Genomic DNA, 17,239 nt, shown 5'->3' with positions numbered 1-17,239 from the left:
TGCTTCCAGGATCCGAGGTTTGATTCCCGGCTTGGGTCACTGTCTGTGCGGAGTCTGTACATCCTCCCCGTGTATGTATGGGTTTCCTCCGGGTGCTCCGGTTTCCTCCCACAGTCCAAAGATGTGCAGGTTAGGTGGATTGGCCATGATAAACTGCCCTTAGTGTCCAAAATTGCCCTTTGTGTTGGGTGGGGTTACTGGGTTATGGGGATAGGGTGGAGGTGTTGACCTTCGGTAGGATGCTCTTTCCAAGAGCTGGCTCGATGGGCCGAATGGCCTCCTGCACTGTAAATTCTATGATAATCTTCATACCATCACCTTCTCGAATTCAATCAAATTTGTTAGACATGATCTCCCCTTGATAGAACCATGATTAATCCTTGCTCCTCCAATTGGAGATCAATTCTATCCCTCAGAATTTTTCCAGTAGTTTCCCGACCACTGAAGTTAGGCTCACTGGACTGTAATTTCCTGGTTTGTCCCTACTTCCCTTCTTGAATAATGGCACCACATTGGCTATCCTCCAGTTCTCTGGCACCTCTCCTGTGGCCAGAGAGGATTTGAAAATGTATGCAATCTCCTCCCTTTCCTCCCACAGCAGCCTGAGGTACATCTCACCTGGGCCTGGGGATTTAGCCACTTTTAAACCTACCAAAACACTAATACCTCCTCCCTATCAATGTGATCTGTTCAATTCTATCACAGTCCCCATCCTACTTTCTATGCATACATCATCCATCTCCACAGTGTACATAATGAAGAATAATCATTTAATACCTCACCTGCAGTATCTTTTTGCTCTACATACAGGTTGCTACTTTGGCCCCTAGTTGACCCTACTCTTTCCCTGGTTATCCTCTTGCCCTTAATATACTTAGAAAACACCTTGGGATTCTCCTTTATTTTACCCACCAGTGTTTTTTCATGCCCCCTCTCCACTCTCCTAATATCTTTTTCAATACCCCTCTGCACTTTCTATACTCCTCTGGGGCAACAACTGTTTTCAGCCCCCTGTATTTGACATAAGCTTCCTTTTTCTCCTTATCCAATCCTATGATATCTCAGGTTCTCTGGACTTTTTGGTCCTATCCTTTACTCTATTTCCTTTTTGAATGATTCTAATGTTGAAAGTCGCTGCTCCCAGTCCACTTTGGCCAGATCCTGTTTTATCCTCTTCAGATCGGCATTCCCCAATTCAGAACCTTTGTTTCTGGTCCATCTTTGCCCTTTTCCATAACTAATTTTACTGAGTTATGGTCACTATCACTGAAATGCTCCCCCACTGACATTTCTGCCACCTGCCTGGCTTCATTCTCTAAAATTAGGTTACGCACTGTCCTCTTTCTGGTCGGAGTTTCTACATGCTGGCCCAAAACGTCTCCTGGATGACTTTAAGAATTCCATCCTCTAAGCCTTTCACATTTAGAAATCCCTTCCTATTATTTTTTTTACACTTCTCTTAGATGCCGTGAGTGAGTTAGGACAAAGAACAGGAATAGGCTCTTCAGCCTCAAAGCCTACACCGACCATGGTACCTACTTGAACTAAAACCGAATGCACTTATAGAGTCCGCATCCTTCCATTCCCGCCCTATTCATATATTTGTCTAGATGCCCCTTAAATGCCGCTATCATATCTGCTCCCACCACCTCCCCAGGCAGCGCATTCCATATACCTACCACCCTCTGTAAAAAAACTTGCCTTGCACATCTGTTCTAAACTTTTCCCCATGCGCTTTAAACCTATGTGCCTTAGTACTTTACTCTCATACCCTGGGAAAGAGCATCTGACTATTCACTCTGTCCATGCCACTCATAATCTTGTAGACCTCTATCAGGTCGCCTTCTCAACCTCCGTCGTTCCAGTGAGAACAGACCGAGTTTATCTAACTTCTCCTCATAGCTTTTTTTTTTTAAATTTAGATTACCCAATTATTTTTTCCAATTAAGGGGCAATTTAGCGTGGCCAATCCACCTACTCTGCACATTTTAGGGTTGTGGGGGCGAAACCCACGCAGACACGGGGAGAATGTGCAAACTCCACACGGACAGTGACCCAGAGCCGGGATCGAACCTGGGACCTCAGCGCCGTGAGGCAGTTGTGCTAACCACTAGGCCACCGTGCTGCCCTTCTCCTCATAGCTAATGCCCTCCATAGCAGGTAATGTCCTAGTTTGTTTTCACTGGAAAGACGGAGGTTGAGGGGTGACCTGATAGAGGTCTACAGGATTATGAGGGGCACAGATAGAGTGGGTTTGCAGGCACTTTTTCCCAGGGTGGAGGGGTCAGTCGCCAGGGGGTATAGGTTTAAGGTCCGTGGGGAAAAGTTTAGAGGAGATGTGTGAGGCAGGTTTTTTTAACACAGAGGGTGGTGAGTGCCTGGAACATGTTGCCAGGGGAGGTTGTGGAAGCAGATACATTAACGGCGTTCAAAAGTCATCTTGACAAACACATGGATAGGATGGGTATATAGGGATATGGCACAAGGAAGTACTGAGGGTTTAGGCAAAGGTTGGTATCATGACCTGTACAAGCTTGGAGGGCCTGTTCTTGTGTTGTATTGTTCTTTGTTAAACCGCTTCTGTACCCTCTCCAAAGCATCCACATCCTTCTGGTAGTGTGGCGACCAGAATTGTACACCATATTCCAAATAAGGTTCTGTACAGCTGCAACATGACTTGCCAATTTTTATACTCAATGCCCCGACCGATGACGTTTAGCATGCGACATTGTGTACAGTTGTGGTCTTGTTCCCCAAAAAAAGATCTATACATTCAGAGGGCTGTAATAAAGGATCACTTGATTGCTAGGGGTGGGTGGGGGGGCTGTAGGGAACTGATTAACAGGAGCTTTTTATTCTTTCATGGACTGTGGGTGCCGCTGGCTAGACCAGCATTTATTTTCTGTCCCTGTTTCCCTTGAGAAGGTGGTGGTGACCTGCTTTCTTGAATTGCTGCAGTCCCTGAGGTGTAGGTACACCAACAGTGCTGTTATGGAGAGAGTTCCAGGATTTTGACCCATCGACCCAGTGAAGAAACTGTGATTTGATTCCAAGTCTTTACAGAATTGTTGCCAAAGAAAGCCATTTGGCCCATTGCGCCTGCACCGGCTCTCTGAATAAGTAAGTACCATCCCCTGCCTTTTCCCCATACTCCTGCTTCCTTTTCGGGTATCAGGCTAATTTCCTCTTGAATGCCTCGATTGAACCTGTCTCTATCACATTCTCAGGTAGAACATTCCAGATCTAACCGTGTGTTGAGTGGAGAGATTTATCCTCATATTGCCACTCGGTCCTGAATACTCTGATTATTATATACACCAGTGTACCCTTTAAATATCACTGGGAAAAGTGAGATGTTGAAATGAAAAAAGCTCAAGAATGCTTCTGTCATTTGACCCACGTCTTAATGAAACTCCTGCCTAATTCTGGTGCGCAGCTGGATTGGCGAGCCTGCATGATAGTCTTCATACAGGACCTTGATTGGTATTGTGTGCAGCTTTGGTCTCCTTCTCTGATGTTCTTGCTCTCGAGGAAGTGCAGCGACGGTTTACCAGACTGACTCCAGGGAAGGCGGGACTGTCATATGAGGAGAGATTGACGAGATTGGGATTGTTCTCACTGGAGTTCAGAAGAATGAGGGGGGATCTGATAGAGACTTATGAAATTCTAACCGGACTAGACAGGGTAGATGCAGGGAAGATGTTACCAATGATGGGTGTGTCCAGAACCAGGGGTCACAGCCTGAGGATTCAGGGTAAACCATTTCGGAGAGAGATAAGGAGACATTTCTTCACCCAAAGAGTGGTGAGCCTGTGGAATTAATTACCACAGGAAGTAGTTGATGTTAAAACTTTGAATATATTCAAGAGGCGGCTGGATATAGCACTTGGGGAGAATGGGATCAAAGGCTATGGGGAGAAAGCAGGATTAGGTATTGAGTTGGATGACCAGCCATGATCGTGATGAATGGCGGAGCAGGTTCGAAGGGCCAAAAGGCCTCCTCCTGCTCCTATCTTCTATGTATCTATGTATTTATTCTCTCGTTACTGCCCCATTTTTATTCTGTTCACCTGCTTAGAGTCAGTGAAATAAAAATGTTGTGTAATGTTGAATAAGATACAGTGTGAAACCAGCTAAAAGTATTCAGTTAATTTATTAAATAAAATAACAGATTTAATTTGCATGAATATTGATGAAGGGCAATATAAATATATAAATGGAATATTTAACTTTAATATTGTTTGACATTTTATTATATTTATAAAGCACTTTATATGAATGCAAGTTTCTAATGTCTTCAAATCCAAACTCAGTTACATTTGTTAAATTATCTCAGGGGTCTAAACCACTTTCTGCCCTAACTCAAGCATGTGGAACTTTATTTGATATCACAGAGCAGAGCTGCCCCTCTCAGGGTCCAGTGGTCAGGTGCCTGGATTGTTTTCAGACAGAGAGCGGTGATGAAGGTCAGGTCAGTGCGTTGGGGTTTCTTATAGACTGGACAGATGTATAGTTTTGGATCCTTGGGGGCAGTGGAATTGATGGCAAATATGTAGATGACGGGTAACATTGTGAAGAGAACCTTGGCAGTTGATTCAGTCAGCCGGACATTTCTCCTGTCCCAGCCCGCTCCGTCCAGGTAAAGGCCATGGATGTAGACTCCCTCCTGCCAAACAAGCACACAGAGGTCAAATGTTAACAAAATAGTGGATAAAGGATAGAACCATAGAATTTTACAGCACAGAATAGGCACAAAAACTCAACTAATTCAGCTAATGTTCTCTACTGGTCCTTTTTTTAAGAGCTATCCAATTGGATCCATCCCCATTGCTTTGTAATTTTTTTCCCTTCAAGTACTTGTCACAACCCCCACTGAACCCTCTGGGTTCACAGATTTAAGGTGATCAATAAAAGAATCAAAGATAATGGTGGGATGTTCCATTCCGCTGCACCCATCCTGGCAGCCGGCCAATGGACTTTCCCATTGTGGGCACCTCCACGCCGTCGGGAAATCCGCTGGCGTGAGAGCGCTGCTGGCGAAACAGAGAATCCCGTTGACGGAGAATTCAGCCCACGGTAACTAAGCTTTTAATAAAACGTTGAGTTTTTGGGTCTGTGTGAGGAAGAACACGGAAGATCGAATGCTGTCTCCCTCAGAAAGGGGACATGAGGAACCCAGAAACCCTTAGAGGAGGCAGAGATTAATTTATGCTGCCTGATGGGTATGCTGGTGGAGATGATAGAATTTACAGCGCAAGAAGGAGGCCATTCGGCCCATTAGGTCTGCACCGGCCCTTGGAAAGAACACCTTACTTAAGCCCACACCTCTATACTATCCCCATAATCCAGTAACCCCACCTAACCTTTTTGGACACTAAGGGCAATTTATCATGGCCAATCCACCTATCCTGCACATCTTTGGACTGTGGGAGGAAACCGGAGCATCCGGAGGAAACCCACGCACACACGGGGAGGACGTGCAAACTCCGCACAGACAGTGACCCAGCGGGGAATCGAACCTGGGACGCTAGAGCTGTGAAGCAACTATGCTGACCACTGTGCTACCGTGCTGATCTAGCTAACTGAACTCACGAGGTCATGCGGAACTCAGATCAGGTCTTCCTTACTACTTCAACACTGTTGACATCATCGGCCACCTGCTCCCATGCAGCCAGGTCTATCTGGGCTTCCTCTTCCCAGCCCTTGGCATGGGTTGGTGACGTCTATCATGCATTGCACATATGATGGCACCAAGGGCAGCCTTAGTCAATCTGGAAGCAGCTTTGCCCCTTCCAGAATACGTCTCCCCCTGCTCTGCTGGCACAGACATCTATGCATGGCAAGATGTAAAGAATATACAACTTCTCCAAGTCAAAATGTGCTGTTCCTCCACTTTTCTTTGGGGAACTCGAGGAATAAGACCTCATCTTCCCATTACAGCCTTCTTCACTTTGACATTCTTTCACTCAGACCATCCTCCCCCAGGACAGTCTGAAACTCGTTCTTCCATTTTGCTTTCAGGGAGTCAAAACCCTTGTTCTGCTAATGCCACATTCTGCTGTTGGACCTTTATGTTACCATTTGCACCGTTCTTACACTTTAAGCCATCATTACACTCCCTGGTCTTGTATCTATGACTTCTTTTTCAAATCTCTCCTGAGCTCTCAACTATCCTTGTCATTCTTTGTTGCTCGACCTGCTTTAGACCCGCTCCATTAAATTTCGACTTCTCTTCAGCTCTGAAAGAGTGAACTCTGTTCCTCTCAAAACCTGCACTCTGTTCCTCTCGAAACGTGCACTCAGTTCCTCTCGAAACGTGTACTCTGTTCCTCTCGAAACGTGTACTCTGTTCCTCACAAAACGTGAACTCTGCTCCTCTCGAAACCTGCACTCTGTTCCTCTCGAAACCTGCACTCTGTTCCTCTTGAAACCTGCACTCTGTTCCTCTCGAAACCTGCACTCTGCTCCTCTCGAAACCTGCACTCTGTTCCTCTCGAAACCTGCACTCTGTTCCTCTCGAAACCTGCACTCTGTTCCTCTCGAAACGTGAACTCTGTTCCTCTCGAAACCTGCACTCTGTTCCTCTCGTAACCTGCGCTCTGTTCCTCTCGAAACCTGCGCTCTGTTCCTCTCGAAACCTGCACTCTGTTCCCCCCGAAACCTGCACTCTGTTCCTCTCGAAACGTGCACTCTGTTCCTCTCGAAACCTGCACTCTGTTCCTCTCGAAACCTGCGCTCTGTTCCTCTCGAAACCTGCACTCTGTTCCTCTCGAAATCTGCACTCTGTTCCTCTCGAAACCTGCACTCTGTTCCTCTCGTAACCAGCACTCTGTTCCTCTCGAAACCTGCACTCTGTTCCTCTCGAAACCTGCACTCTGTTCCTCTCGAAACCTGCACTCTGTTCCTCTTGAAACCTGCACTCTGTTCCTCTCAAAACCTGCACTCTGTTCCTCTCGAAACGTGTACTCTGTTCCTCACAAAACGTGAACTCTGCTCCTCTCGAAACCTGCACTCTGTTCCTCTCGAAACCTGCACTCTGTTCCTCTCGAAACCTGCACTCTGTTCCTCTTGAAACCTGCACTCTGTTCCTCTCGAAACCTGCACTCTGTTCCTCTCGAAACCTGCACTCTGTTCCTCTCGAAACCTGCACTCTGTTCCTCTCGAAACGTGAACTCTGTTCCTCTCGAAACCTGCACTCTGTTCCTCTCGTAACCTGCGCTCTGTTCCTCTTGAAACCTGCACTCTGTTCCTCTCGAAACGTGAACTCTGTTCCTCTCGACACCTGCGCTCTGCTCCTCTCGAAACCTGCACTCTGTTCCTCTTGAAACTTGCACTCTGTTCCTCTCGATACATGAACTCTGTTCCTCTCGAAACCTGCACTCTGTTCCTCTCGTAACCTGCGCTCTGTTCCTCTCGAAACCTGCACTCTGTTCCTCTCGAAACGTGCACTCTGTTCCTCTCGAAACGTGCACTCTGTTCCTCTCAAAATGTGTACTCTGTTCCTCTCGAAACCTGCACTCTGTTGCTCTGGAAACGTGAACTCTGTTCCTCTCGAAACCTGCACTCTGTTCCTCTCGAAACCTGCACTCTGTTCCTCTCGAAACCTGTACTCTGTTCCTCTCGAAACCTGCACTCTGTTCCTCTCGAAACCTGCACTCTGTTGCTCTGGAAACGTGAACTCTGTTCCTCTCGAAACCTGCACTCTGTTCCTCTCGAAACCTGCACTCTGTTCCTCTCGAAACCTGTACTCTGTTCCTCTCGAAACCTGCACTCTGTTCCTCTCGAAACCTGCACTCTGTTCCTCTCGAAACCTGCACTCTGCTCCTCTCGAAACCTGCACTCTGTTCCTCTCGAAACCTGCACTCTGTTCCTCTCGAAACCTGCACTCTGTTCCTCTCGAAACCTGCACTCTGTTCCTCTCGAAACGTGAACTCTGTTCCTCTCGAAACCTGCGCTCTGTTCCTCTCGTAACCTGCGCTCTGTTCCTCTCGAAACGTGAACTCTGTTCCTCTCGAAACCTGCACTCTGTTCCTCTCGAAATCTGCACTCTGTTCCTCTCGAAACCTGCACTCTGTTCCTCTCGTAACCAGCACTCTGTTCCTCTCGAAACCTGCACTCTGTTCCTCTCGAAACCTGCACTCTGTTCCTCTCGAAACCTGCACTCTGTTCCTCTTGAAACCTGCACTCTGTTCCTCTCAAAACCTGCACTCTGTTCCTCTCGAAACGTGTACTCTGTTCCTCACAAAACGTGAACTCTGCTCCTCTCGAAACCTGCACTCTGTTCCTCTCGAAACCTGCACTCTGTTCCTCTCGAAACCTGCACTCTGTTCCTCTTGAAACCTGCACTCTGTTCCTCTCGAAACCTGCACTCTGTTCCTCTCGAAACCTGCACTCTGTTCCTCTCGAAACCTGCACTCTGTTCCTCTCGAAACGTGAACTCTGTTCCTCTCGAAACCTGCACTCTGTTCCTCTCGTAACCTGCGCTCTGTTCCTCTCGAAACCTGCACTCTGTTCCTCTCGAAACGTGAACTCTGTTCCTCTCGACACCTGCGCTCTGTTCCTCTCGAAACCTGCACTCTGTTCCTCTTGAAACTTGCACTCTGTTCCTCTCGATACGTGAACTCTGTTCCTCTCGAAACCTGCACTCTGTTCCTCTCGTAACCTGCGCTCTGTTCCTCTCGAAACCTGCACTCTGTTCCTCTCGAAACGTGCACTCTGTTCCTCTCAAAATGTGTACTCTGTTCCTCTCGAAACCTGCACTCTGTTGCTCTGGAAACGTGAACTCTGTTCCTCTCGAAACCTGCACTCTGTTCCTCTCGAAACCTGCACTCTGTTCCTCTCGAAACCTGTACTCTGTTCCTCTCGAAACCTGCACTCTGTTCCTCTCGAAACCTGCACTCTGTTCCTCTCGAAACCTGCACTCTGCTCCTCTCGAAACCTGCACTCTGTTCCTCTCGAAACCTGCACTCTGTTCCTCTCGAAACCTGCACTCTGTTCCTCTCGAAACCTGCACTCTGTTCCTCTCGAAACGTGAACTCTGTTCCTCTCGAAACCTGCGCTCTGTTCCTCTCGTAACCTGCGCTCTGTTCCTCTCGAAACGTGAACTCTGTTCCTCTCTAAACCTGCACTCTGTTCCTCTCGTAACCTGCACTCTGTTCCTCTCGAAACCTGCACTTTGTTCCTCTCGAAACCTGCACTCTGTTCCTCTCGAAACCTGCACTCTGTTCCTCTCGAAACGTGCACTCTGTTCCTCTCGAAACCTGCACTCTGTTCCTCTCGAAACCTGCACTCTGTTCCTCTCGAAACCTGCACTCTGTTCCTCTCGAAACGTGAACTCTGTTCCTCTCGAAACCTGCGCTCTGTTCCTCTCGTAACCTGCGCTCTGTTCCTCTCGAAACGTGAACTCTGTTCCTCTCTAAACCTGCACTCTGTTCCTCTCGTAACCTGCACTCTGTTCCTCTCGTAACCAGCACTCTGTTCCTCTCGAAACCTGCACTCTGTTCCTCTCGAAACCTGCACTCTGTTCCTCTTGAAACCTGCACTCTGTTCCTCTCGATACGTGAACTCTGTTCCCCTCGAAACCTGCACTCTGTTCCTCTCGAAACGTGCACTCTGTTCCTCTCAAAATGTGTACTCTGTTCCTCTCGAAACCTACACTCTGCTCCTCTCGAAACCTGCACTCTGTTCCTCTCGAAACCTGCACTCTGCTCCTCTCGAAACCTGCACTCTGTTGCTCTGGAAACGTGAACTCTGTTCCTCTCGTAACCTGCACTCTGTTCCTCTCGAAACCTGCACTCTGTTCCTCTCGAAACCTGCACTCTGTTCCTCTTGAAACCTGCGCTCTGTTCCTCTCGAAACTTGCACTCTGTTCCTCTCGAAACCTGCACTCTGTTCCTCTCGATACGTGAACTCTGTTCCCCTCGAAACCTGCACTCTGTTCCTCTCGAAACGTGCACTCTGTTCCTCTCGAAACGTGAACTCTGTTCCTCTCGAAACCTGCACTCTGTTCCTCTCGAAACCTACACTCTGCTCCTCTCGAAACCTGCACTCTGTTCCTCTCGAAACCTGCACTCTGCTCCTCTCGAAACCTGCACTCTGTTGCTCTGGAAATGTGAACTCTGTTCCTCTCGAAACCTGCACTCTGTTCCTCTCGAAACCTGCACTCTGTTCCTCTTGAAACTTGCACTCTGTTCCTCTCGATACGTGAACTCTGTTCCTCTCGAAACCTGCACTCTGTTCCTCTCGTAACCTGCGCTCTGTTCCTCTCGAAACCTGCACTCTGTTCCTCTCGAAACGTGCACTCTGTTCCTCTCAAAATGTGTACTCTGTTCCTCTCGAAACCTGCACTCTGTTGCTCTGGAAACGTGAACTCTGTTCCTCTCGAAACCTGCACTCTGTTCCTCTCGAAACCTGCACTCTGTTCCTCTCGAAACCTGTACTCTGTTCCTCTCGAAACCTGCACTCTGTTCCTCTCGAAACCTGCACTCTGTTCCTCTCGAAACCTGCACTCTGCTCCTCTCGAAACCTGCACTCTGTTCCTCTCGAAACCTGCACTCTGTTCCTCTCGAAACCTGCACTCTGTTCCTCTCGAAACCTGCACTCTGTTCCTCTCGAAACGTGAACTCTGTTCCTCTCGAAACCTGCGCTCTGTTCCTCTCGTAACCTGCGCTCTGTTCCTCTCGAAACGTGAACTCTGTTCCTCTCTAAACCTGCACTCTGTTCCTCTCGTAACCTGCACTCTGTTCCTCTCGAAACCTGCACTCTGTTCCTCTCGAAACCTGCACTCTGTTCCTCTCGAAACCTGCACTCTGTTCCTCTCGAAACGTGCACTCTGTTCCTCTCGAAACCTGCACTCTGTTCCTCTCGAAACCTGCACTCTGTTCCTCTCGAAACCTGCACTCTGTTCCTCTCGAAACGTGAACTCTGTTCCTCTCGAAACCTGCGCTCTGTTCCTCTCGTAACCTGCGCTCTGTTCCTCTCGAAACGTGAACTCTGTTCCTCTCTAAACCTGCACTCTGTTCCTCTCGTAACCTGCACTCTGTTCCTCTCGTAACCAGCACTCTGTTCCTCTCGAAACCTGCACTCTGTTCCTCTCGAAACCTGCACTCTGTTCCTCTTGAAACCTGCACTCTGTTCCTCTCGATACGTGAACTCTGTTCCCCTCGAAACCTGCACTCTGTTCCTCTCGAAACGTGCACTCTGTTCCTCTCAAAATGTGTACTCTGTTCCTCTCGAAACCTACACTCTGCTCCTCTCGAAACCTGCACTCTGTTCCTCTCGAAACCTGCACTCTGCTCCTCTCGAAACCTGCACTCTGTTGCTCTGGAAACGTGAACTCTGTTCCTCTCGTAACCTGCACTCTGTTCCTCTCGAAACCTGCACTCTGTTCCTCTCGAAACCTGCACTCTGTTCCTCTTGAAACCTGCGCTCTGTTCCTCTCGAAACTTGCACTCTGTTCCTCTCGAAACCTGCACTCTGTTCCTCTCGATACGTGAACTCTGTTCCCCTCGAAACCTGCACTCTGTTCCTCTCGAAACGTGCACTCTGTTCCTCTCGAAACGTGAACTCTGTTCCTCTCGAAACCTGCACTCTGTTCCTCTCGAAACCTACACTCTGCTCCTCTCGAAACCTGCACTCTGTTCCTCTCGAAACCTGCACTCTGCTCCTCTCGAAACCTGCACTCTGTTGCTCTGGAAATGTGAACTCTGTTCCTCTCGAAACCTGCACTCTGTTCCTCTCGAAACCTGCACTCTGTTCCTCTCGAAACCTGCACTCTGTTCCTCTCGAAACCTGCACTCTGTTCCTCTGGAAACGTGAACTCTGTTCCTCTCGAAACCTGCACTCTGTTCCTCTCGAAACCTGCACTCTGTTCCTCTCGAAACCTGCACTCTGTTCCTCTCGAAACCTGCACTCTGTTCCTCTCGAAACCTGCACTCTGTTCCTCTCGAAACCTGCACTCTGTTCCTCTGGAAACGTGAACTCTGTTCCTCTCGAAACCTGCACTCTGTTCCTCTCGAAACCTGCACTCTGTTCCTCTCGAAACCTGCACTCTGTTCCTCTGGAAACGTGAACTCTGTTCCTCTCGAAACCTGCACTCTGTTCCTCTCGAAACCTGCACTCTGTTCCTCTCGAAACCTGCACTCTGTTCCTCTCGCAACCTGCACTCTGTTCCTCTCGAAACCTGCACTCTGTTCCTCTGGAAACGTGAACTCTGTTCCTCTCGAAACCTGCACTCTGTTCCCCCCGAAACCTGCACTCTGTTCCTCTCGAAACCTGCACTCTGTTCCTCTCGAAACCTGCACTCTGTTCCTCTCGAAACCTGCACTCTGTTCCTCTCGAAACCTGCACTCTGTTCCTCTCGAAACCTGCACTCTGTTCCTCTCGAAACCTGCACTCTGTTCCTCTCGAAACCTGCACTCTGTTCCTCTTGAAACTTTAACTTCTCACCACAGATGCTGTCCAGCCTCCTGAGGTTTACCAGTAATTTCTGTTTTTATTTCAGATTTCTAGCTTCCACAGTATTTTGCTTTTAATTGGGCCAAAATTTAAATTAACGTACCTGATCACAATGTTTACTAGCTACACTCAATTAACCTCTGATTGGTCAGCTGACACTGTCAAGTGCCAGTGGGCCCTTTAAAATTTGGCCATGACCTTGTTCCAGGTGCCTGCAGGTTTGGACACCCCCCTTGACTGCTCTTCGGATAGGATCACAGTCTTCAAGCTGCCTTTGCCGTTAATGTGGAGCTGTTAAGTGTATTGCCAGATGCACAGAGGTGGTGGTCTCAGTGGTTGGAATGCTGCAGATACCAGGGTGCAGAACCTGCTATCGGTTAACAACCATATTATTCAGCCCCGAGTTTTGTGGCACCTGTAAACTAACTGTTGTGGTGAATATATTATACTAATAATCCACCAGTGTATTTGTATCTGTGCTGTCGCACTTGTATTGGTATATTTGTATCTGTGCTACGCTGTTGCCCTTGTGGGCTTCTCCTATGGGCCATTGTATGGCATTATGCATGGGGGAACATGTTGGGGCATGTATGGGCTCCGCCCATGGCTCCTCGCCTTGAAGGGAGGTACAAAGAGCAGTGGACCTGTAGGCGGTTCTCAGTATTGGATCAGGCACAGCCAGGCACTGTTCTAAGTTGATTAAAGCCACGGTTTACTTCTACTCTTGTCTCGAGTGAATTGATGGTCGCATCAATTTAATCAACTTAAACGCAACTATGGAATCGGCCCTCAAACCTGACCGACTGGATCTCGATCCGCAGGCCGCGGAGGCAAAATAAATTTTTTTGCGCTGGCTTTGCTGCTTCAAGGCCGATCTCACAGCCTTCTCCACACCTTCCATCACCGACGAACAGAAGCTGAGCCTCCTCCACGCACGGGTGAGCCATCGAATCTCTGTTCAACTCGACGGGGCCTCCTACGCAGAAGCCCTCGCGATGCTCGAACGCCTCTATGTGCAGTCCGTGAACGAGGTCTACGTGCGATACGTCCTCGCCACTCGCCGCCAGCATCCCTGGGAATCGCTAGACGACTACCTACGCGACCTCAAAGTCCTCGTACACAGCTGCAACTACCAGGCCGTTACAGCCACTCAACATATGGAATTCACCATCCGAGATGTCTACGTGTCGGGAGTCGGGTCCAACTACGTGAGACAGCGCCTACTCGAAAAGGGGGCCCTGGAGCTGGATCAGGTGGTAAAGTTAGCCTCCTCTCTGGAAGTAGCATTCCAGAGCCTTAACTCGTACCCGGCTGACCACGCGACCCCCTCGTGGACCCCCGACCAAAGACTACCCCAGGCCTGTGCCATGTGGCCGCCCGCCCATCATGGGGGACTACCCTGCAATTTCTGCGGCCAGTCCCAACGCCCCCAGCAGCACTGCCCGGCCCGTAACGTGAACTGCAGCAGCTGTGGGAGAAAAGGACATTTCGCCAAAGTTTGCCTGGCCAGGTCCAAGAACTCTAACTCACAGGCCCGATCCTCAGACTCACAGGCCTGCAGACCCCTCAGTGTGGCAACGTGTCTGCCAACTCCGCCCTCTGCAGACACGTCATCAGCTTCGTGCTATCCGTGGGTGCAACCATCTTCCAGCCCTCACAGCACGTGCGACTCACGGGGGCCGCCATCTTGGCCATCCTCCCGCATGCGGCCAGCCACGTGCGATCCATGGAGGCCGCCATCTTGGACGCCATCTTCCTCACACCCGCCACGATCGACCAACAGGGGCCGCCAACTTGGCCGCCATCTGCTACGCCGCTCGACGCGTACGATCAACAAGGGCAGCCATCGGGGAGCCTCCCCAGCACCTCCGAACACGCCGACTACCCGTAACTCAGCGCGGTCACTCTGGACCAGTCGCGACCCAAGCACCTCCGGAGCTCTATGATGACTGTCCGGGTAAACGGGCACGAGACGCCTTACCTTTTCGAATCCGGGAGCACAGAGAGCGTCATTCACCCGGACATGGTAAGACGCTGCTCGCTCACAATTTTCCCGGCGCACCAAACCATCTCCCTCGCCTCTGGGTCGCACTCGGTGCAAATCCAAAGGTGCACCGCAACCCTAGCAATACAGGGCGCTGAGTACGCCTATTTTAAATTATATGTGCTCCCAGACCTCTGCGCTCCTCTCCTATTGGGACTAGATTTCCAATGCAACCTCAGGAGCCTAACCCTGAAGTTCGGGAGGCCCCTACCCCACTCACTATATTCAGCCTCGTGACCCTAAAAGTCGACCCTCCCCCACTCTTCGCAAGCCTCACCGCTGACTGCAAACCAGTCGCTACCAGAAGCAGGCGGTATGGCATACAGGACAGGACTTTTATCAGGTCTGAGGTCCAGCGACTCTTGCAGGAGGGGATCATCGAGGTCAGCAAGAGCCCCTGGAGAGCTAAGGTGGTGGTCGTCAGGACCGGGGAAAAGAACCGGATGGTTGGAGATTACAGCCAAACCATAAATCGGTACACGCAACTCGATGCGTACTCCCTTCCCCGGATTGCAGACATGGTAAACCAGATCGCACACTACCGGGTGTTCTCCACGGTGGATCTGAAGTCTGCGTACCACCAGCTCCCAATCCGCCCGGAGGACCGCCACTACATGGCTTTTGAGGCAGACGGCCGCCTTTTCCACTTCCTCCGGGTTCCCTTTGGCATCACGAACGGGGTTTCGGTGTTCCAAAGAGCAATGGACTGAATGGTGGACCAGTACGGGCTGCGGGCCACATTTCCGTACTTGGACAATGTCACCATCTGCGGTCATGATCAGCAGGACCACGACACCAACCTCCACAGACTTTTCCAAACCGCCCAAACCCTAAACCTCACGTACAACAAGGAGAAATGTGTTTTCCACAACCAGACTAGCCATCCTCGGCTACGTTGTGGAAAACGGGTTCTAGGACCCGACCCTGACCGTGTGCGCTCCCTCCTGCAGCTTCCCCTCCCCCACTGCCCCAAGGCCCTGAAGATGTGCCTCGGGTTCTTTTCATATTATGCCCAGTGGGTCCCCAACTATGCGGACAAAGCCCTCCCACTAATCAAGGCCACCATCTTCCCATTGGCGGCTGAGGCCCACCAGGACTTCAGCTGCATCAAGGCGGGCATCGCCAAAGCCGCGATGCGCGCGGTGGATGAGTCCGTCCCCTTCTGTCGTATTTTATATTTTCCCCGCGTCTTGACTGTGATAGAGAAATACAAACATGATTCATTAGGTAAGCAAAACTGAACTTTATTTCCGAATTAGAACTGACTGCTAGCAGTAAATGGTTGAGACTTTTGAAGTTGGAAGGCAGTCAGTACAAACTGCTGAGTCCGTCCCAAGTCTGCGATATTATAGAAAAAGAAGGCGATTCTTATACATTATAGGATCAAGATAACATGAATACAACTTGATCAGGAATTTGATCGAAAGTAAAACATAAGTAATAATCGTTACAATGGCGTCACCTTGCTGACCTTTAGGGGAATGGAGTTTCATATCATTATCTTGTCTTTGTTTTAAGAACTGGACAAATTTGTTTACGAACAGGAAGAGACAGTTGTTCAGCTTGTTATTTATTGAGACTGCTTCTAGGTTAAAGCCTTATCTAGACTCTCAGAGTCACCCAGTTCTCAGGACATGCTGTCTATGTGTATTCTGGGCCTTAGGTTATATGAAAATCAGTTTAAATTCACTTGTACCAAGAAAACTTGACTACTTTTCCCATCATGCCATTATTTGCTTCACACAATACCACACTTCCAGGTGGAGAGCGACGCATCAGAGGTCGCTCTCACCGATACCCTCAATCAAGCAGGCAGACCGGTAGCGTTTTTTTCGAGTACCCTCACCACCTCCGAAATTCGGCACTCCTCAGCCGAGAAGGAGGCCCAAGCCATCGTGGAAGCTGTACGGCACTGGAGGCACTATCTCGCTGGTAGGTGGTTTACCCTCGTCACCGACCAACGATTGGTAGCCTTCATGTTCGACAATACGCAGCGGGGCAAAATCAAGAACGATAAGATCTTGAGGTGGAGTATTGAAATCTCCACCTATAATTACGATATAGTATATCGTCCTGGGAAACTCAACGAGCCCCCAGATGCCCTGTCCCACGGCAGACGCGCCAGCGCGCAAGATGACCGACTACGGGCTATCCACAATGACCTCTGCTACCTGGGGGTCACCCGGCTTATCGACTATATCAAGTCCCGCAACCTGCCCTACTCCACCGAGAGAGGTCAGAGCCATGACTAGGAACTGCCAGATCTGTGCGGAGTGTAAACCACACTTCTATCGGCCAGATAAGGCCCACCTGGTAAAGGCATCCTGGCCCTTTGAGCGCCTCAGTTCCGACTTCAAAGGGCCCCTCCCCTCCAATAACTGAAATACATATTTCCTCAATATTATTGATGAGTTCTCCCGCTTCCCCTTTGCAATCCCTTGCCCCGACATGACCATGTCCACCGTTATTAAAGCCCTACATAATGTCTTCACCCTGTTTGGTTTCCCCAATTATGTCCACAGTGACCGGGGCTCGTCGTTCATGAGCGACGAACTGCGTCAGTACCTGCTCAGTAAAGGCATCGCCTCGAGCAGGACTACCAGTTATAACCCCCGGGGAAACGGGCAGGTGGAGAGGGAGAACGCGACGGTCTGGAAGACCGTCCTACTGACCCTCCGGTCCAGGAATCTCCCAGTTTCTCACTGGCAGGAGGTCCTCCCCGATGCACTCCACTCTATT

At 49.6% G+C, this 17,239-nt stretch overlaps 1 protein-coding gene across 6 annotated transcripts in view; it reads right to left on the bottom strand.

Annotated features, from left to right (window-relative positions):
- Window positions 1-4,272: 4,272 nt before the first annotated feature.
- Window positions 4,273-17,239, bottom strand: part of LOC119966976 (dynein heavy chain 8, axonemal-like) — a 1,648,910-nt gene continuing 1,635,943 nt past the window's right edge. For all 6 annotated transcript variants that reach the window (XM_038798944.1, XM_038798946.1, XM_038798947.1 and 3 more), the window contains one exon: window positions 4,273-4,666. In XM_038798944.1, the coding sequence (XP_038654872.1) occupies window positions 4,379-4,666 (288 nt within the window). In that variant the 3' untranslated portion in view covers window positions 4,273-4,378. The remainder of the gene's footprint in view (window positions 4,667-17,239) is intronic.

The sequence above is a fragment of the Scyliorhinus canicula genome, chromosome 6 (genome assembly GCF_902713615.1).
Source record: "Scyliorhinus canicula chromosome 6, sScyCan1.1, whole genome shotgun sequence".
In the NCBI taxonomy this organism is placed as follows: domain Eukaryota; kingdom Metazoa; phylum Chordata; class Chondrichthyes; order Carcharhiniformes; family Scyliorhinidae; genus Scyliorhinus; species Scyliorhinus canicula.
The sequence above is the reverse complement of the archived record's forward strand: the minus strand, read 5'-3'. Positions and strand labels throughout refer to the sequence as shown.